At 39.5% G+C, this 23,053-nt stretch overlaps 1 protein-coding gene across 2 annotated transcripts in view; it reads left to right on the top strand.

Moving 5' to 3' along the window:
• cnnm2b (cyclin and CBS domain divalent metal cation transport mediator 2b) overlaps positions 1-22,682 on the top strand; it is a 50,114-nt gene extending 27,432 nt beyond the window's left edge. Inside the window, exons 2-8 of one of the 2 annotated variants that reach the window (XM_026170090.1) lie at positions 2,621-2,764; positions 9,554-9,691; positions 12,276-12,445; positions 14,674-14,767; positions 16,527-16,589; positions 18,383-18,561; positions 19,949-22,682. In XM_026170090.1, the coding sequence (XP_026025875.1) occupies positions 2,621-2,764; positions 9,554-9,691; positions 12,276-12,445; positions 14,674-14,767; positions 16,527-16,589; positions 18,383-18,561; positions 19,949-20,230 (1,070 nt within the window). In that variant the 3' untranslated portion in view covers positions 20,231-22,682. The remainder of the gene's footprint in view (positions 1-2,620; positions 2,765-9,553; positions 9,692-12,275; positions 12,446-14,673; positions 14,768-16,526; positions 16,590-18,382; positions 18,562-19,948) is intronic. The other variant, XM_026170091.1, reaches the window with a different exon arrangement.
• Positions 22,683-23,053: the final 371 nt, after the last annotated feature.

Genomic DNA, 23,053 nt, shown 5'->3' with positions numbered 1-23,053 from the left:
ATAAAACATCCAGTATAGTAACAAGAGAAAATTATTGGGTGTATCATTTTCTTATGCCCTCTGTTATCCATCCATCCAATCGCTTCCGCTTATCCTTTTCAGGGTCATGGGGGGCGCTGGAGCCTATCCCAGCTGTCATAGGGCGAGAGGCGGGGTACACCCTGGACAGGTCGCCAGTCTGTGCCCTCTGTTATATAGAACAAAATGTTGAGTCTCCTTATATATCAGTCCATGGGACAGACTAGAAACTTTGCATAAACATGCTTCTCGCTGTCATCTCGGCTTCCCACTGAGTTTCATCCTTATGTCGTTTTTAAGTAATGACGCTTACTGCCTCTGCTGAAACCCTTACAACAGAGTCATCAAGTCCTTTGGTGCTTTTGGGATACCAATGGCTGAAATTACAGATGTGCAAAGATGTTAAGGTAACCTCTGTAGAAAGAGTCGACGATGTGACTCTTTATGAGGTCTGGTAGTAGTAATTTGTAATTTGCCCCTCTTTGGTTATGTATGTGTGGATGAACATAATTTTATTTTGCAATTTAGGAAATATTTTGACATAAAAAGTCCTCCTACTCACTTTGACAAATGTTAGAGCATGTCCTGTGCATGTCATGTTCATCCTCAGGTTAAGCCAGTTCTTCCCATAAACACGATAAAAGGTTAACAAGGTAACATAAACAGTATATTAAATCGCAATCTGCATCCCCATACAACATAAGTAATGATAATGATTAAGGTTAATAAATAACATTTCACAGTATTCACCCAGTTACTACGTTACTCGTGCAGCTGAAATACATGCGAGTTTAAAAAAAAAAGAAGCAAGTCGGAAAAGCCTGAATAGCAGCATTTCTTTCTCCAAATCCAGTATTTGTTTTATAAACATGAATGGTCTATTTGCAGTTACCCATGCCATATGCAGTAATGGCATGGGTAACTGCAAATGTAAAACCTATAAGCAGAAGGTGGTTTCAAACTTTGCTCTGATAACAAGCTGGATGTTTCTTCTCTTGGAAAAACAGAAATCTTTTTGACTTTTCAGATATGTAAAAACAATGTTTTTAATTTTCAGTTTTAAATGCAGAAGCAAACTGTTTTTTTTACTGACAATGGTTAGTTAATTTCATTTTAAACTCTATGGTGTAAAGACAGAACATGTTTTATTACAGTACAAACCTAAACTTCATAACTTGTGTTCATTAACATGAGTGAAGTGGATGTCATTAGCGAGAAAAAAGCGAGCATTGATCAATTTCACTCTGCAGTGCTGTGCTGTGCTAGCCACTCCATTTCTCTTTCCCTCCCTGGGCAGTTTAGAGTAAGTGCATGCTCAAGGACTACAGAGGTATGATTGCTTTAACCCATGAGGTGCCATTTGTGTTTGTCTCAGTAAAAAAAGCACTATGCTGAAGATATCATTTGTATGTTTTTTGACACTTGGGTGCTAAGATTTTCTAAGGCCTTCTACTTTCAGGCTCTTTGTGTTAGTGGATTTATGTCCTTACATTATTAATACCTCTCTTAAGGGATCTTACGCTGCCAGCATGTTAGGTGTAACCTGAGTATCTTTCTTGAAAGCATCAATTCTCCATCTAGCACTCACAACATTCTCACTTTCAGGTTCTAGCTACTGAACATTGTTGTGCTGTCATAGTGTTGCGAGGAAGCAGTGAGATGCTGTGCAGTATAACTCTGTTGGTCTTTAGCTCAGACATCTTTTCAGTCTGTGCTTGCCTGCATCGAAGCAGTAAAAATGAGCTGAAACAGCAACTGAGACCAGACCCTGTGATGTACCTGTAAAATAAACATACTCCTTTGTGCACACAGACGCTCCTGACACACGTGCATGCACACGTACGCAGAAGCACTCTGACGTCCTCCATGTTTTTATACCCAGGTGTATCTGCATGCAAACGGCCCATTCCGAGACAATCTGATCACACAGCGGAGGTTCGCCCGGTCTGTTCCTTTGCTTGGTGAGAATATCGCCAGGGCGGAATGGAAACTTCATTTTGCAGGGGCTAATATTAGCCTAGGCCTCTGGAAAATTCCTTTTAAATGATCACAAGCTGAGAAAAGTCAAAGAATTTGTTTAGTGTTTTGCCTGACAGTCGTCTCTGCATACACGGCAGTTTGTTTCTTTTTTTTCAGATGTTACAGCACACAGGAGGGTCCTGGGAACACAGATGTGGAAGGAAGGAGGGCAAAAGGGGTTCATACGATGAAATTTAGGATTGTTTGATTGTCTGTCTTGGTCTGAATTACTTTTTCCTGGCACTGATAACAGTTTAACCCTCACATTAGCAAGCACTGTATCCCTGGGTACAACAGTCATGCCTTCAAATCACTTTGCATCACCTGCTCTTTGTGTGATTTTGAATCCCCATAATCCCTGCTACCCTGCTACCTAACTTATAATTCCTCTTTGCTATACAGAAAAACTTAGACTATATAAAACATTTATCCATGATACACCTCAGATTGGTACATTAGACATGTTTACTCCCGCCTGTTTCTTCTCTTTTATAACCAAGCTCACTGTGTGAACCACGTTTAACCGTCTATAACATATGACTCCAACTTTATGACCTGTGTATGTGTGTGTATGATTTGCTAGGAAAATCCCACCTGGCCATAGTTCAGAGGGTGAACAATGAAGGTGAGGGAGACCCTTTCTACGAAGTTCTGGGTATTGTCACCCTGGAGGACGTTATTGAAGAAATCATCAAGTCAGAGATCCTCGACGAGACTGACCTATACAGTAGGTTCCCCTCTTTAAACTCAACATAACAACAGATACAATAAGTTCATGAAAAACAAAACGGATGATAAAATCCCTGAGAATTACCACGCTCCATGTCTCTTAACAGCATTTTTGCATCTTTCAGCCAATCATTTTAATCTCAAATCAAAAGCACTATTTCAAGATGCAACAGCTGCCTGTTGTCATTGCTCTTTGTCACTCTGACTTGGTGTCCACAAACTCTGGAGAAAATGTGCAGTTTACAAGCTAAATGTTCAAGTTTCTAACTATGTATATCTGCTGTTTGGTGCCTTGTGGGTACTGTGGGGTAGAGCCAGTTTGTGCAGTTTTTGGTTCACACTAATGAGTGCAGCGGGACTGAATCAAAGCAGTAAAGCTGGCTGCCAGAAATGCAAAATATTGTGCTAAAAACATCTCTGCAGAGCTGCAGTGATAATGCTCTATGGGTTCATGCCTATAAATGACAACTTTCTCATTATATGCAGATAATGGTAGCTTCAAACCTCTGTTCAAGAATACATTTTTGAGATGATGTGTTAATTGGAGTTTGTTGGAAATTGAGTTGTTTTGAGAATGCTACTCTTGGTGAGCATTTTATTTACTCTAAATTTACATATTTTTTACTGAGAAGATTGTCTTGTTTGTGTTGTGCACCCAACATCTGATTTTTTTTTTCCACAAGCAGAGATTATTTTCAAAAGATATATATAAAGAGTTTCTTAACATGACTCTTATTTATTATTTATATTTGACGCTCTAAAGCATCTGCTAAGTTTATTCAGCATCTGAAACAATCCATTTTAGCTCCTCTGATTGGCTGCCTCTTACAAACAGAAGGTTTAAACATCAGATCTATCTATCTATCTATCTATCTATCTATCTATCTATCTATCTATCTATCTATCTATCTATCTATCTATCTATCTATCTATCTATCTATCTATCTATCTATCTATCTATCTATCTATCTATCTATCTATCTATCTATCTATCTATCTATCTATCTATCTATCTATCTATCTAAAGTGTTGGGGAGTAACGGAATACATGTACAGGCGTTATGTATTTAAAATACAAAATATGAGTAGCTGTATTCTGTTACAGTTACTGTTTAAAAGCGTGGTATTCAGAATACATTGACTTTGTTGAAATAAATGGATTACACGGTGGTCTTTTCCTGTTTCACATGTTAGGCTATGCCATCTATTTTTGGTAATTCCACGCCGGTGGAAACCCAAACAAAACACGCATTAGGGGCTCTAATGCCTGCATCTCAATCTCGTGGCCCATGTCAAACCTAGTTGCGGCCGCATAATGACGTGAAGAAATATTTTTTAAATTATTCACAAAAATGATTTAATATGAAGGCAATAGGCAGAATGTAGCCTGATGGGCAGTGTAGTGCGTGCTGCAGGGAGAATGGACTGCCATACCTGTGTGTGTGTGTGAGCGCGAGGAAGGGAGAAAAAGGAGAGTGGAAAGTCCGAGTTGACACCGAGCAGAATCGGGAGATGGAAGCATGTAAATGTAATAATAACCACTGCAGCCAAAAAGAGTGCCTGACGAGCCCAGTTGTAAGTAAGCTGTTAAGACTCGACTGTACACTGTGTTCTGTTTTCCTCCGAAACAACCTTTCAATGCCTCTCTCTGTCTCGCTAGCAAAGTTGACCCAGACAAGTTAATGGTGGCTAGTTTTCGGCTACGAGCCCGCCAGAAGTCTCTTTACGACGGCTCGGAGCCGCAAACCTGTTTTATATACGCGCGAATAGTTTTCTATACGAGATCGCTGTAAAAAGTGCAGCCTTACCTAATGTCACCCTACAGTTACTCATTTTATATTAAGATTTAAAAATCTAGTTGGTATTGGTATGGCGAGTAACCTTCAGTAATAGTAATAAATCACACAGCAATAGTACATTCATGTAGTTATAAAAAGCATGATAATATACAGTGGCTTGCAAAAGTATTCGGCCCCCTTGAACTTTCCCACATTTTGTCACATTACAGCCACAAACATGAATCAATTTTATTGGAATTCCACGTGAAAGACCAACACAAAGTGGTGTACACGTGAGAAGTGGAACGAAAATCATACATGATTCCAAACATTTTTTACAAATAAATAACTGAAAAGTGGGGTGTGTGTAATTATTCAGCCCCCTTTGGTCTGAGTGCAGTCAGTTGCCCATAGACATTGCCTGATGAGTGCTAATGACTAAATAAAGTGCACCTGTGTGTAATAGTGATGTGCGGATCGATCCTGAAATATCGATTCCTCCGATACCAATCATTTATGTTCTAGAATCGATTCTCACATTAAAATATCGATATTTTAGTAATTTAGGGTTAATTTGTAGTTTATCATTAACAGCAACACAGTGGAAAGAAACTATAACATTCGGATTGTCTACATTCAAAGGAACTACTTTCTCTTCCGCCTTTCATAGTCATGTGCGAAATACGGCTGTATAAATGTCTCGCAGCCCCTTGGCGTGCGCACTCGCAACAATGGCTGAGCGTAATTGAAGTCATGTGCGGACGTATTTTACCTCCACACACAGCTGAGACGTGGTTTGCAATACATGTGGCAAAAAAAGTGCTCCAAGAGTGAGGTGTTGTGGCCATACTAGGGAGACATTCAAAAGGGCTGTTGGGGGGGGGGGAATACATTTTACAGGGTTTATTTATCGGATAAAATACGTTAAATGTCACCGTTATTATTGGCCGGCCCGGAAACAGCGGGAGTGTCCAAATTCAGAGGAGGACCCGGCCTTCGCGGTCTAAAGAAAGCCGGGTAGTACGTCACGAGCTCCCTCGGTGGAGTGAAACTCAGCCGTCTGCTCCTTGCTATCTAAAATATAACCGGGAACTGACGTAAACTCTCGACCGTCTCACACTTATGTTTAACCATTTTCTGTTTGACGTTTATTCAGCTGTGTGAAAACCACGGAGGAACCCTTCCGAAGGATTAATAAAGTCAAATTTAATTTAATCAAATCTAATAACTTTAATCTCAGCCAAACCGATTTACTCACGAACAAATAAAACACTGAAAAAGCCAAACAATAACATTTTTAAGTTATCAAAGTGACTTATATATCATGTTTAACCCGAATAGGGAAAGAGGGGGGTGGGTTGAAGACGATCAGTCGGCTCAGATATTTGAAGTTCACACAGCTACATTCTCACCTGAAAATATGTTAAAAGTTTTTTTGCGACCCAAAAAGAGAAATAAGAGTAATATTAAAACTAAGTTGCTGCTGCCAGTGTTGGAAACTGGAATTGGCTGGGCCCGCTATGAATTCTGCAATATGATTTTTCAATTTTGTTGTCCTAGAAAATCGGTCGAAATTTGGGAGAATGGTGGCTCCGGGAGATTTTCGGGAGGGCACTGAAATTCGGTATTCTCTCGGAAAAATCGGGAGGGCTGGCATGTATGGTTGTGGCAACATCACTAACCTTGTCAAACACCTCAGAGTAAATCATATCACAGAATATGACGAGCGTATGTTGAGGTGAACTGAAGAGGAGGAGAGAGTCAGGTGCTGCTAGGGCGAGACAGACGTCTCTCACAGAGTCCTTTAGTGCTGCAGGCAGGCAAGGTGTTCAAATAGCACAACTTCATTTTTTTTATTTCTATATGAAGAACCCTGCATTATTAAGTGATAAGAACAAAAAATCTGATGTCCTGTAATCATTATGACGCTATAATTTGAGATACAATAAATAAAATAAGTTTTTGTACAAAGTATCGGTATCGGATCAGTATCGCCGATACCACCCTGAATATTACTTGGTATCGGATCGGAAAGAAAATCAGTGGTATCGCACATCACTAGTGTGTAATCTAACGTCAGCACAAAAACAGCTGCTCTGTGACGGCCTCAGAGGTTGTCTAGGAGAATCTTGGGAGCAACAACACCATGAAGTCCAAAGAACACAGCAGACAGGTCAGGAATAAAGTTATTGAGAAATTTAAAGCAGGCTTAGGCTACAAAAACATTTCCCAAGCCTTGAACATCCCACGGAGCACTGTTCAAGTGATCATTCAGAAATGGAAGGAGTATGGCACAACTGTAAACCTCCCAAGACAAGGCCGTCCACCTAAACTCACAGGCCGAACAAGGAGAGCGCTGATCAGAAATGCAGCCAAGAGGCCCATGGTGACTCTGAACGAGCTGCAGAGATCTACAGCTCAGGTGGGGGAATCTGTCCATAGGACAACTATTAGTCGTGCACTGCACAAAGTTGGCCTTTATGGAAGAGTGGCAAGAAGAAAGCTATTGTTAACAGAAAACCATAAAAAGTCCCGTTTGCAGTTTGCTACAAGCCATGTGGGGGACACAGCAAACATGTGAAGAAGGTGCTCTGGTCAGATGAGACCAAAATGGAACTTTTTGGCCAAAATGCAAAACGCTATGTGTGGCCGAAAACTAACACTGCACATCACTGTGATCACACCATCCCCACTGTCAAATATGGTGGTGGCAGCATCATGCTCTGGGGGTGCTTCTCTTCAGCAGGGACAGGGAAGCTGGTCAGAGTTGATGGGAAGATGGATGGAGCCAAATACAGGGCAATCTCGGAAGAAAACCTCTTGGAGTCTGCAAAAGACTTGAGACTGGGGCGGAGGTTCACCTTCCAGCAGGACAACGACCCTAAACATAAAGCCAGGGCAACAATGGAATGGTTTAAAACAAACATATCCATGTGTTAGAATGGCCCAGTCAAAGTCCAGATCTAAATACAATCGAGAATCTGTGGCAAGAAGAAGGGGCAAAGATTTCAGTCTCTAGATGTGCAAAGCTGGTAGAGACAAACCCTAAAAGACTGGCAGCTGTAATTGCAGCAAAAGGTGGTTCTACAAAGTATTGACTCAGGGGGCTGAATAATTACACACACCCCACTTTTCAGTTATTTATTTGTAAAAAATGTTTGGAATCATGTATGATTTTCGTTCCACTTCTCACGTGTACACCACTTTGTTTTGGTCTTTCACGTGGAATTCCAATAAAATTGATTCATGTTTGTGGCTGTAATGTGACAAAATGTGGAAAAGTTCAAGGGGGCTGAATACTTTTGTAAGCCACTGTATTAAGTAATCCAAAGTATTCAGAATACGTTACTGTCATTGTGTAATGTAACGGAATACGTTACAAAATACATTTTAAAAGTAACCTTCCCAACACCATCTATCTATCTGATCTCCTGCTGAATTTGTAAGTTTATTTAATTTAAAAAGAAATGAAAAGTCTAATTTCTATTGCAGTTTAAATATTATTGGAGTGAAATAAGATTACCAGGCAAACTATGACTCTGTTTCTTGTAGTTAGTCACCAGGTTTACACACATCTCATGAAGGATTTTTGGGCCACACCGCTTTATAGAAACTCTAAATCCTATTGGCTGCCCTTTGGCAATTTGAAGCTTCAGCTCCCTTTCACGGATTTTCTATAGACTGAGGTCTAGAAGCTGGCAAGTCCATTCCATGACTTTAATGTGCTTCTTGAACCACTCCTTTGTTGTCCTGGTGGTATGTTGTGGGTTGTCATGCTATCAATGACCTCAGTGTTCTGGCTAAGGGAAAGTGGTTCTCCTCCAATATTTTATGATACATGGCCCATTCCATTGGCCCCTCAATTAGTCCAAGTCATCCTGTACCCTTAGAAAAACAGCTCCAAAGCATAATCTTTCCATGTCCTTGCTTGACTTGGGGGATGGTGTTCTTTGGTTCATTCTCAGCATTACTCTTCCTCCAAATATGGTGGGTTGAGTTGATACCAAAGAGCTTGAACTTTGTTTCATTTGACCACACCAATTTCTTCCAAACCTTCTCCGAATCATTCAGATATTCCCTGTAAAACTAAAGACAGATGTCTACATGTGCCATCTTGAGGATTTGGGTGGGTGGGAGGTGCTGTTCTTGGTGACTGTCCTTGGTGACTTCCCAACTGCCCTTTTAGGTTGATCCACCACCTTTCTCATTTCTCATTCTTCCATTTCTGAATAATTACAGCAGTAGTTGTCATTTTCTCACCAAGCTACTTGCTGGTCTTGCAGCCCGTTCCAGCTTTGTGCAGGTCTGTGGTCTTGTCCCCGATGTCCTTTGACAATTCTTTGGTTTTGCTCATATTGGTGGAGAGGTTGGAATGGAAAATGATTCTGTGGACAGGTTTGATGTATATGCATAACAAGTTGCCCACATGGCAACTCATGATCTGTGTGGCTATATGGCACACAGATCAAATACTTAATCAATGCCATGCAAATCAATTTCTAAATCGATTTATAATTTTTTTGAAATGTGCTTTGTTCTGGATTTTTGGTTGATATTCTGTTTTTCTCTATTAAAATGAGACTGCAATAAAAAGTAGAGATTGTTCATTTCTTTGAAAGTGAGCAAGCCTACAAATTCATCAGGGTATCAAATAATTATAGGAGTCAAAATACATTCATAATCATGGACAACCATAATTAATATTTTACCTTCGACTTTGTAAAAAATGATGGTATCTGTGTACATGGAGTACGTGCCAGTACTTCTGTAATGCCGGGAATGTGGTAACAATGTAGCCCTCCTATAGCTCTGCTGTAGTTCTCAGAAAGTCAGCACTGCTACTTTTATGGAAAACAGTAATCAGTGCAGGGTAACTCAAGTTTAGTCACCTTTTGACCCGAAATGACTAGCTCAGCGTCAGAGGAGTGTCGTGGACTGATCTTTTCCTGTTTCAGCCAACCTGTTGCAGGTTGACTCTTACACCTGACTTTTCATTTTTCCCTCCTCAGCTGACAACAAGACAAAGAAGAAAATCACACATCGGGAAAGAAAGCAGGATTTCTCGGCCTTCAAGCCTACCGACAATGAAATGAAGGTTAAAATATCACCTCAGCTTCTGCTGGCTACCCTGCGTTTCCTAGCAACAGGCAAGTGGGCTGCGTTGCTGCTTGACTTCCCCCAGTGTGCCCTCAGCCCCTCACTGTGGGGAAAGTGTGTGTGTGAGTGTGTTTGTGTGCCCATACGGACTTTGAGTTTTGGGCAAGTGGGTGTAGAGAGGAGGAGGTGTGAGTATTTGTGTAGCATGAGTAGCCGTTGTGTGCGTCTATGTGTGAGGGAATGAATTGCATGGGGACTCACAACAAGTGTGCTGGTATGTATGTGTAAAGAGGTGGAAGGCCTCTCTATAAGCCCAACACAGGATGTCTGCAGAATGGACACGGGTCCAAAAAAATGCAGGCGTTTATTTGCTTGCGTGTCATGCACAGAAGGTTACATGTTGAGATCTTTGCTCACAGCTTTAAAAACACCACCCTGTTTGCTTACACTCGTTCCTCAGTGACATCACGTCCAGGATTTTTGGCCTATAATCGCAGTTCTCACACAAGTCGACATACTTGGTTACTTACTAGCGTAAAATGTGAAATATTTCACCCGCTTTCCCTCGGGAAATGGATTTCAGAGCAGGCAGCAAGTACTACTACACCAGCAGCAGCGGTTCACTATGCCTCATTGCAGTTGGATTTGCTTTAGAACTTTGACCTGGCAGCTAAGCGTTGATTAAGTTCCTCTAAAGGCTATTAGGGAGTTTAGTTCCTGGTGGTGGAGCCAGCAGCCAGCTGACACATATCACCGCTGATGAGTTGAAGGAGCTGATTGGCCCAATAGGTGGTTGAAGAGGACCAGACACAATGAGGGGGAAGGGGGTGTCTCTATTAACATTTATTGAAATTTTTGGCCCCTTATGTATGGCTCTCACCTCACAAAAATGCAGTAACGGTTTATACAGTTTCTGCAGCAGCACAATGTTGCTAATATTTTGTATTTTTGTTATCATGTAAAAACCAAACCATCAAAATGTTAACTTTTTTGTTAGGGTGTGGTTCTTACAGTAATTTAATGAATTGATTTGAGGGGGAAATGCTTACTTCAGCAATATTCTGTCTTCCTATTAACTTTAATGAAATTTGGCATGGTCATTCATCTGGAGCTTGGTAACCGACAGATAAGCGGCACTGATCGCATGCCCGTGATTCATCTTTCGCCTTAGCGAGTAATTTGTCAGCCACTGCTATTTGTACTATTTGTTTTACTGCAGCAGATGATTTTTCCAGCTATAGCTCTTATTTATACTTTATTTAATTATCATATGATCACTTTGCCACTTTCGCAAGAACCAATCTTTCATCCAGTGTTTAAGAACATGTTTCACCTAGTTAATGTTTTTTAAACTTTTGTGTAAACCAGAGATAAGATAAGCTACAATTATCCAATATCTGTTTAACATGCGAGACCCATGGTGACAAATATTTCCCATTTTATCCTGGCTGAGCAGATAGTTGTATGCTAGTTCACTGAGTTTAGTTTCCCTTATGTAATCCTTCTCTTTATGACTATGATACAGAGTGGGTCCGATCTTCCCTGCTATCCATGGACAATATATGCTTTAATTTTGACTTTAAGAACATATGGAATGTAAGCTCCAGAATTTAAGTGATTATCCCTAATAGATTACACAAGTGATCTATTTCTATATCCCCTGTTTTGATGTTGGAAGAATAAGTTTATTGTCTACATATATCATTACCCTAAACTAAATATATTTATTGCCATGCCATCAAAATTAATAATCTGTGAGCCATTTTCTATTAAATAATCCACTAGGTCAGTGATAAATAATGCAAACAACAATTATACAATTGATTCATTTAAAATCCTACAAAGACTTGAAAATACACATGATTTTATTTTTTTAATCTTAAAATTTCCTCTAATATGAGATTTTAATCTCTGAAATTCCTTACTGCGACAAGTAAAGGAACAAAGCCTTGTAAAGGAATCTTTACAGAAATATCCCAGAACCTACATAACTTTGCATTTGATATATTTACGTTAGGTTTATGTGGTTAACTCAAAAACTATACCTCTGTCATTATTAAAATCCAGTTTTACAGTTTCATCTTTCACTTTTCCTCTTTTTTAAACCGAGAATTTCTACTAAGTCGGTTTCTGCCGCTTTTGCTGATGTCATTTTCAATATAATCTTTGTCTAAAATCAGTTTAAAACAATATGTTAGAAATAAAATATTAAGAATACAAATATAAGTTTGCCGGGTCTTTGGTTTAAAAAAAATAGGCCAGCTTATATACATGCCTTTCTTTGGATAAATGTAAGTAAAACTGCCACATTTAAACACATCAAACCTTTGTCTGCACAGGTAACAGCACCATGTGGCCCCCTTGGAAAACTAATTGCCCATCCCCAAACTAGTATGTGCTCAGTGGCAAACAAAATTTTCAAACCATCAGGTGACATCACGGTGGCGTTTTTCTTGTAAATAGTCCATGAACAGTAATACTTTTTTAGGACTAATTTCTTTTATGTTTTGGGATTTTCATGGCAATAAGGGAGATATAAGAATAATTTTATTACATTGATATAATTATTTAACTTTTCATAAGAAATGAAATGTTTTGTCTTACCACAGTCTTTTTCTCTCCTTGTCTCTTCAGAGGTTGAGCCATTTGCACCGATGCAGATGTCAGAAAAGATTCTGCTGCGCTTGTTGAAGCATCCAAATGTGATCCAGGAGCTAAAATACGATGATAAGAACAAGCGGGCACCAGAGCACTACCTCTTCCACAGGAACAAACCTGTGGATTATTTCATCCTCATCCTGCAGGTGTGTGGACACAACGAGTTTCAAGGTGGAAGGATACATCAGTAGTCTTTGATTTTTTTTTTTTTTTTTTTAAAACGACAACAAAAAACCCCACTACATAACCAGTTTGGGAAAATGTAAATATTGATATGTATTTTAGGTTTAACATTAAAAAAAATAACGCAAGTATTCTAACTCTGCTCATGCAGGATAAGTTCGTTTTACCTGCATCATTTAGTTCCATTATTTCCTTCTGCCGTCACTACAGATGAATAAACAGTATATACTATGTGATCAGTTTAAAAATGCTGCTTGTAGCACTGCAAGCATTCGTTTTCCTCTGGCCTACAGTTTTTCACGGTGTAGTCATCGATCTAACAGAGTTGTACTGCCCGAGTTTGTTCCCACAGAAGCCATGCATCCCTAAGGTATGCGCGGTATGACTGTACTGTAGGGCAGTTTAAACTAAAACAAGCAATAATACTATAGATAAGAAGCTAATTAGTTATAATAATGTCTGACCTAAGAGATACAGCATTTTAAAAGACCAGTGCCACATACCATAGCATTTATAGCATGAGCAAATTTATTGTGCCAGTCCCTAGACGGGTCTTTAAAGTAGTACCATAAAATGAAAGATAAACCAGATGATCCATGACTAATCCAAAAATTGTTTCAGTTTGAGTTTAAAGTTGTTATCCTGTTTGAGTTCTTTGTGGTAAGCGTGAGAATGTGTGACATCAGTATGTCCCAGATGAGTCTAACCCTGATGAAATTCAGTGAAATCAAACCATGAAATATTTACCTTCTTGAGAAAATTTCAGTCGTGTGGTTTCTTAGCCAGACATTAATTGCACAGTCATACAGTATGACCAATACGAGTCCTGCTTATAACCAATAAAATACTTAATTATTTACTTATTTAGTTAATTACTTCTCAAATGTATTCAGTATATGGTTCATTAATCTTGGAGAATAATTTATTTGACAAATAACTTCCAACATTTAAAAAAATTAGACACAGTTGTCCTGATAAATTGTTTTGTTTATCTACAAGAAATAGAAACAAGAGCGTTCAGTATCATCTATGCGCCTAAATAATGCAATAAGCAATAAAGAAATAAAGGTTTGGGGTAAACACACTTTACAGGTGTTTTGGATAACGTGTCACAGTCAGGCTGAATTTGTCAAGTTCATCAGTACCCATGTTCATCTGGACAAGGAGTTAGAGAACTCTTCTTGTTCTTCTTGTGCCTGCTTTACTATTACTGTGGAACCAATCGCACATAGTTTTGGACAATGCATACGTCATCTAAGCATCTTATGTGCATAAACACATCAAAGCTGAAAACAAGCAGGCCAAAAACGGAACCCTGTGGGATTCCTGCATTATCCTCAAAATAAAGTTTTCTGATTGTTACACAGTGTTCACATTTAAATGTTATAATTTGAACTATCATAGAGTGTGACAGGAAATGTCTTAGAAAGTCAAAGTTAAGCATCATTCAGAAAAAAAACTTTAAATAGGAACCAAACTGAACTTAAAACCTTTTAAAATCCAAGCTATGACACCAGCCTTAATGAAAATCTTTCACCCTGCAAATCTTGGAAACACATTTGCGTAATAATTATATATGATAATATATAATAGTTAGTGTATTCAATAGTGTATAGATCACGGACTTCTGCACTTCATGTAGCTTTAGTCTCAGGTCTGAAAGCAGCCCTGAATTTCTGCACTGTTTCTGATATGCCGCTGGAGCCAGCACTATTGTCTTATTCAGGGAGGGTATTGGGACTTCTCTGTACGCCTTAAAGGGAAGTCCCAAATAACTGTTCCTAAAGTGAGTTCAAAGTCTTTATTGCAAAGGTTTGCAGACTTTGTATATTTCCCCTATCAGGTCACTAAGTCGACATGTATATTAGCCTTGGATTAAATAAGGTTCTGCTTGAGCAAGTGTGGGGTCATTGCCCTTGAGACCCAGCTTAGAAGCAGATTGGGAGCTATTAAACAGAGTGAGGATTTTCTACAAGTAGTAAAAAGGAAAGGAAACAAGGGAAGCAGGGTGGATTTATTATAATCTCACAGACAGGAAGTAAAAAATAAAGCATAAAGTTAAAGGAAATATCGTAAAACCAGCACAAATAAGTAATCTTTTGTTTAACTAAGCTGATAAGTTGATATATAATGTGTTGAGCACTTACATACTTTTAAGATAATTCATGATTCTTTTCCTTGGCTGTCACAGGGGAAGGTGGAGGTGGAAGCAGGAAAAGAGGGGATGAAGTTTGAAGCGGGACCATTCTCCTTCTATGGGATAATGGCTCTGACAGCCTCACCAGGTAAGATTTCTTGATCTAGGTCTTAAATTTTTATACCCATGAAAGTGAATCCTAACTTCTAGGGAATCTCACTCGTCAGCCTCCTTTGAGAGGGTCTGGACAGAAGAATCCGCCTGTTAGTTTTACCTCACAATCAGGAGCAAAACTGCAGTTTTCGTTTCACTCATTGTGGAATACTTGGAGGTGGGTGGGACTTTGCCAAACCGGTCTACATGTGTTCTGTGAACTAGTGGAAGTTTGGTTTGCATCAATGGCGCTGATGTCAAGCTCACTTTAGGTGGGTGTTTGACTAAAGTGTTGTTTGTCACTGATTCTGGTTCACAGGTATGGGCAGAGTAAAGCAGGAGATGAGGATCTTGTACTGATCTGCTGCGGGGAAGAGAGAGCTGAGCTTAAAATTGAAGATGTTGAGTCACCAGTTGATTTAGGTTCCTAGCCTGACTGAAACAGTGAGGTTACAGCTACAAATGGCAGAAATGAGCTTCCTGCAAAGGTTGTCTGATTTGGGAGGGGCTTAGAGTAGATGTGAGGTGATTCAGGCTCTGACAGGATGCCTCCTTGGTACCTCCTAGGTTAGGTGTTTTGAGCATATCCTACCAGGAGGCCCGTCCAAGATAGACTCAGGACACACTTGAGAGGTTATATCTCTCAGACTTGGAAATATCTTGGGATGGGGAGGTCTGGGCATCTGTGCCTAGACTGCTGCAAATAAAGGGATTGCTTTCTACTCTAGCTGAGCACTTGAAGTGCTTTTTGCTATTAGTCTCAATAACACACTTTGTTTTTAGACCTAAGCACTTTATCTAACATTGAAAGTGCACACACACTCCAATAGTTGCATTGTTCAGTATCCAAAGACTTCCGCATGTAGCTAGGGATCGAACCACTGAACTTCTGACTGGTAGATGACCTGCTCAAGCGAGCCATCCACCCCATAGCCAGAAAACTGGCAGAAGATGGATGGATGGAAAGAAAACCCTGTGACAGAAAAATGATATTATTAGTAAGTAAAATGTTAAAATGCAGCTGGACGAGTAGCTCTTCTCTCTGGGTTTGTGATATAGACCATTTACAGTGTGATCCACTGTAGCTTGTTTCCAGTAAAATATGTTATAGACTGCTCATATGAAGAATTAGAGGTTTTACTACTTCTTTATGCTTTATAGGTACTGGAGGTCTTATAAGACTTGCAGCGCACTATGATTTACTCATAAAATTGTCATTTTTCACCTTGTTCTCATGCAACATAATTTTAAAAATTACGTATGGATAAAGTACTCATCATGTTACATGAGAAAAATGTGAAAAATGCCACTTTTGTGAGTAAAAAATAATATAATAATAACTCATAAGTCCTAATATGATAACATAATAAATCAAGAGAGGTCATGAAAATGCATCATCTAGTGATCCACTCATTCTTCTCTGTTCATTCATAAACTACAGCACTGTCCTCGGCTATTAGACTGATTCATTTGGGTGGTGTGATTTGAGAGACACCTACTGGTGAAACAGTAGAATAACTCTCCTGTGGTGGATGTGTGCACTCTAAGAAATTAAATCAAATGCTTCATGGTTTGTGCCAGTTTTCATCTTAAGCTGATCAGTAGAGGAACAACAAGTTAACACTTCTTTTCTTTAATCAGATGTTATCATATATAATTGATTAAATTACCCATTTTCTCGACTTTAACAATCTCGTCTTTCTGTCTTCTCGCTTCTTTTGTCTCTCTCTTGTTTCATCCCTCTCTCCCCCAAGTGCCTCTGTCACTGTCTCGTACATTTGCAGTCAGTAGGGCTGAGTCATTAGCAGGATCTCCAGGTACAGTGGATTTTCAGTATCACCTCTCACTCTATAACCTTTAGTGAATAGTGATGAAATTTCATTATTTGAAAGAGAATGTTTTGTTGATATTAAATAGACGCATGAAGTTGTAGAGTCACAGTTTCACCTACCTGCATGCTTTACCTAAATATACCTGAGTGTGTTTAGCCTTTTGGTTTTCATAGTCTGCTTGAGAACTGACTTGTTTTGTGTGACTTTCAAAGAAAGTGTTCACTGTCTGTTTGTCCCTGAATGCAACATACACTGTAAACTTGTGTGTGTGACACTAAAAGAGAAAGAGGCAGAGTGGAAAACGGATCCAGACTGAGGCTTAACATCCTCGTCTCCTGAGCCATTAGTCAAGTCGCTGAATGGTGTTGGAGACTAGAGGCCCCAGAGTGGAACCCGGCTCCGCCCCGCTCGCCCCTAACCTTTAACCCCCTGACTACATAAACAAGACCTACAGCTACAGCCCCCTGCTGGACACCACTGAGCACACATACAAAGACATGCACATATGCATATGTTCACATTTACAGGCCCATGAACAAAACCCACAATACTACACACATAGAAGGGCTGCTTTGAAAGTGAATTAAAAGTGAACGCACCCATAGGAAATGCTGTGGAATAAATACACTTTCATTGTGTCTGTAGTAGAGGCCTACAGTGCTCACGTTGGTGCAGTGGCATTTGAGTGTGTGTGTGTGTTTATAAATCTAGTATGTGTGTTTTCTTGACACAGCACACTGACGTTTTTTTGTGTCGACCTGGCCCCTAAAAAGTAGAGTACTAATCCACAAGAGTCCACATGCCAGGTCTTTGGCCTACTGTGCTCCCTCTACACACCCCCACACACACACTGTTTTTGCCTCTCACTTCCTCACTCATACACATTCATACACACATATTCCAACATGGGATTACATACATTCCAGTCAGCGTAGTAGCATTAGTGTTGGCCAAGCTGTTTCCACTTTGTTGTGTGTGATTTTCACAAGGCTTCTTTAAGAAGTGGAAAACATAATCTGGCTTTAATTAAAAATAACCAAGAAAAGAAAAGAACAAGTCTTCTATGTGGTAGCACATAGAAGAACGCAGCATCACTGGAGACTGCTATATGAAACTAGAAGACTTACACATAAATTAGATTTCCATACATCACAGCTTTGTACCTAAGACTCAACCTGGAAAAAAGTCACAGATACAAAGGATCTTAAGTAGTGCTGTACAACTTGGCTAGTTTCAGAGGAAATTTTAAGCATCTTAATGTCCTCAAAACAATTGAGACAAAATTTCTAATTATGTAAAGTTTCTAACTTAAATTTTTTATGTTGTCATTATTACACAGGCCCAAAGAGATCATCTAACAGACAATGAAAAATCAATATTTAGTGTCATATGAACTTTAAGGAACAGTAATATTAGATCAGACTAGCAGAAATGTAAAATAGAGCCCAACTGATACAGGAGTTTGAAAACTGACTGAAAACCAATTCTGGTGTTCTTTTCTGTCAGACACTCGAAAAATAAACAGATTTTCTTTAAATTTGTTATGTGAATTTATGAGTACTTAAAAAGCTAATATGACAACACAGTTGAAAAGTAATCTTGTTTTATTGTCCGAACAAGTTGTGGATTACTCGTGTATGCTCTGCCCGACTGGGCAGAGCATACACGATTCAGATGAACTGAATCAACCTTTAGGGATTAGGGCCCTTTAAAGTACTTTTGCAGTGCCATGCATTACTTTTGCATTCCAGTATGCTTTAAATTTCTTTCTCCTACAGAGAATAAATCTCCTCCACGGCCATTTGGACTGAATCACTCCGATTCTCTGAACAGGAGTGACCGTATAGATGCCATCACCCCGACTCTGGGCAACAGCAACAACCAGCTCAACTCCTTCCTGCATATATATGTGCCTGATTATTCTGTCAGAGCACGCTCAGACCTGCAGTATATAAAGGTGAGTAAACACAGGGGATCAGAAATTAGCCTGCAATGAGGATTATATGCACATTGTAGGTGATGTGGTGATGTCACATGCAGCTGCGGATTTCCATTTTCTTTTTCCCACTGAGTTCTCAACATTCAACATGAGCAGTTAGAGAATGAAACCAAAGCTTTGGCAGTGCGCTCGCAGCTTTGAGCCATCCATCTGTGCCAATGCTCTGATAGCATCTTCCCCTCTCAGTCTAAATAAATGAACACTGCTAGCAGCAACTATCACAACCATATCAGCCACAAATAAAACTTGCTTTTTGTCAGTGTCAAATGTACTGCTGTAATTTGGATCTCAGAAATCACATTTGCACAAGTCATTTCAATATTCTCCTCCCCAAATTCTCTGCTCTGAAATAAAAACACCTAGAAATACATTAAATATCTGAGGATGGCTGCTTTATGAAAAATAACTTATAAAGTCTTACCTGTCTAAAAGTGAAAAAAATATATCATGTTGCTGCTGATGACATATATTTGACATACATGACATATTTTTGTCCTTTTATATTAATATTTCTATTTATACCCATATCTATATATTTATCTTAACATTTATCTATCAATATCTCTGTACACTGTCTATGCACACATACACTCTCAGTCAGGCAGTGAGACACTTCATTTTATACGAGTGCTTGACATTTGTTGTATATTTGCTCAATTTCCCTCTGGGATTAATAAAGTCGCTCTGATTCTGTTTCTTCTAAGTAACGAATAAAGTCACTGCTGTTGTGCCAGATGTGTAAATGTGGCAAATCTCTTGCTTTGGAAATGTTCATTGATGAATTCTGCTGCTTCATGAGGCTGTTTTTGTTTATTCTGCTTATCAGCCGCGAGGCACAAATAGAGCTCTGACGTAACTGATGTACTACTTTCTACGATGTTTTATTACTTCCTTTTAGGGTCCCGGGTACCAAATCAATAGAAAAGATCAAAAAGCAATTACCTAACTGATATAAATTGACAGTAAGATAATTACTTCATGACAATTTAAAACATTTAGATTTGATGAATCATGGATAGCTCCAGAGTGTAGCGGTTTACACATTACACACAAAAGGTTGCTGGTTTGATTCCAGCTATAGAAACAAATGAAGATGAGTCATTTTCTGGCTTGTAGTAATATTCTTGTCCTCTCACTGGACACTAAGCAGATAATGAAAGGCTATCATTGTAAATTAATCATTACATTTTTTACAGAATATTTTAAAAGCAATATTACTTGTAGCCTTTTCCACATCCTTATTTAGTGTCAAATCCTTGTTTACCGAGCTACCAGCTCTGTGCCACGAATAACGGCACAGCAACCTCTTGTTGTGACACTTGACCCGACCTTCACTGTTTTGTAGGTGACGCGACAACAGTACCAGAACGCTGTGATGGCGTCGCGGATGGACAAGACTCCGCAGTCGACAGACAGTGAGTTCACTAAGATCGAACTCACGCTAACAGAGCTCCACGATGGAGTGGAGAACCCAGCTGTGGTCACCGCCACGGCTACCACCACTATCACCACCCCTGTTGTGGCCTTTGCCGTGGCCAATGAAACGTCCCACCTGCTCAACCAGCAGCAGAACTGTGTGGGTCTTAGCAGGAGCAACCACTCCTCCCACAATGAGGGACCTATCTAGCCCCGCCGAGCCCGGTGGAGACCCAGACCCTCCACCCTGTCTTGTGGAAACACACACACACACACAGTGATGTAGATGAAGATGAGGGAACGTGGGGAAGCGGAGGCAGGTGGAGTGAGGGTTCTGCTCCAATCAGTAGCCCCCAGTCAGTCAGGCAGTGAGACCCTTTCATGAAGGGGCTATGGGGAAGATGGGTGCTGTGTCACCCTGAACACCCCCACCTGAACCCTGTCAGAATCCCTGCTGTACTACACCCTCTTCCGGAGGGTGCACTCGGACAGTACCGTGTTACTGAGCTTCGTTTTTTTGGGACAATCGGACACTGTCAAAGCGGTATCTTGAACAGAGTGCATACACGCACGCACACACACATAACACAGCACTTGCTGTACTTGCTCCTCAGGCCAAAGACTTTGGTCCCCCCCCCCCTTTCGTACACTGTTTATGCACACATACACTCTCAAACACATTCACAATCATGCACAGAAGGAAATGCAACTCCCCCACCGGTGCATCTTTCAGGGAGGCTCAGTCAACTGTTGATCCCATCAGCAAGGGCTCAAACCCAAACATGCAGAGAGGTTAGTCAAAGACTGCACCAAAAACCGCTTTGGAAGAAACCGTTAAACCACGAACCAAGAATGTTTTCCTGTATTTATTTATTTTATAATATTGTATGTATATATGTTTGCGTGAAGATATGATATATATATTAAGAAAACTGGCATATGAGCATGCATTAGTGTGCTACAGAAGTAGAATATGCTACATATATGGGGATGAACATCCATTCTTGTATAGTGCATTCAGAAAGATTTCACAGTCTTTGAAGTTTTGTTGTTTTGAAGATTTTTAAAGTAGATTTTTTTTTCTGACAGTCTACACATAACAATACACCGTGAAGAAAAATCAAGAACAGGTTACTGAGGTGCTATGTAAATTAATTGCAAATAACACTCAAATATTCCAGGATATCAGTATTCAGATACCTTACCTAGTACTTTCCTTAGAACATTGCAGAGCTTTGGTGTGCACCAACTATCAGGTCTGTCCAGAGGTGCTGTATTGGGATCAGGTCCTGACTTTAGTTGGGCCACTCTACAAATCCACTACTATATGTTACTGAGATTCTGAGCTCTCTGTAAAAGTTTTTCACTCAGGACTGCACTGGATATAATTCTGCATCCATCTTTCCACATATCTTTACTAGCCTCCCAATCTGTGTCACAGAAAAGAGCTTCCCCAGAGCACGTGTTTGACTGCAGGAATAGCATTAACGATTGTTGCCCAATAATTGTGTGTCTTGTGGTCTGAGATCTTGTCAGTTGCCTTTCAGTTTTTCACAAGTCAATCATGTGCCTTTTTTATTAAGGATTGACTTCCATTTGGCTACTCCACCATGAATGTTTGGTTGTTGAAGTGCTACACTGACAGCAATGTGCACCCCAAACGGCGTGAAATTGGTCTCAGAGAGGTGTTTCCTCAAAAACCTTGCAAACGCTTTGGCTGCTAGCAGGTTGAGTTCATAAGTAGTTTGCATGGAAGATGGTAACTTGTTTGCAAGCATTCACAAACTTCTCGCTGAGGAGTACTAAAATTGAAAAGCGCAATGCTAGCTAGATACGGAGCACGTGTACCTTAAGTGTAAAAGTTGCACCATGCTTTGATTGTTGACTGTTGATAAAGGAAGGAAGCACCAGAGATCAATTGTGAGCTTCAAACAGAATAATGACTCATCTAGATGTTTTAGTGTTTGTTAGTCTGGATAAAAAAGACACTCCTAAAACCTTTTAAGGAGTCAAAACATGGAAATCTTGCGAGGGTGTGAAAACTTTCCGAATGCACTGTATATGAGGAGGTGAGGGTATTTTACAGAAACATATGTATATTACAGATCTTGTTATTTTTACTATTATCCTAAATCAGGCTTATGGTACAATATATTTTTCACCTTTTAAAAAAATCACACTATTGCCTTTAAGAGAAATCATATAATTAATTATTTTTAACAAAGTGCAATGAACCGCAGTTTATTTAAGAGATGATTATGAATAAAAAAATTCACTGTACTATAGATTTACAGATTATATTTGTATGTATGTACTGTATGTATATTTGTTTTTGTCTTAGTCTCTCTTTACCCTTTTGTTTCCTTCGTGTTTTTGCATCCGTTGACCTCAGACACGTCTGCCAGTTCCTTTGGGAGTTATGACGCCAAGATTTGTCACCACAGTGTAGCTTCCGGGGTGGGGGGAGGGGTTCGCAGGTAGCGGAGTTGTGTGAAAGTCCAGCATCTATGCATGTGGGGGTTATGTGTCTTTCTTCTGTTGTTGTCAATTTTACGCATAATCAGACTTGATAATTGCACAGTATTAATGACCTCATCTAACATGTTGAGCACCATCAACGTCACAAAAAGCAACCTCGACATTAAACGTGTCCATGAATGATACACAGCTATGTTCTCCCACTTTTTATGTTGGTTTTCTTTTCTGCTCATTGCGTGTCTGTTTAGTCTGTTTCTTTATCCAAAATGTAAGAGAGCAAATATAATAGGGAGAAACGCACCTTTATTTCACTGGGCTTCTGTTATGATGAAGAAAAATAGTTTTTTACTTAATTCAGGTCTGAGGCTAAAAGTTAAAATGCAGTTTTTAAAAGAATTTAGACTAAACTAATTAAACTATAGCCATTTCCCAGTTTAGAGAAAACTGGATATTTTGCAGACTACATTAACTTAGATCACTCTCATGTTTTCTTTTGTCATTATTGTGTAAAAATGCTCATAAAAAAAACAAGACAAAGACGAAATCTATTTCTGTG

This window comes from Astatotilapia calliptera, chromosome 6, assembly GCF_900246225.1.
Source record: "Astatotilapia calliptera chromosome 6, fAstCal1.2, whole genome shotgun sequence".
Lineage (NCBI taxonomy): Eukaryota > Metazoa > Chordata > Actinopteri > Cichliformes > Cichlidae > Astatotilapia > Astatotilapia calliptera.
Note: the sequence above shows the minus strand (reverse complement) of the source record. Positions and strands in the feature narration are given on the sequence as shown.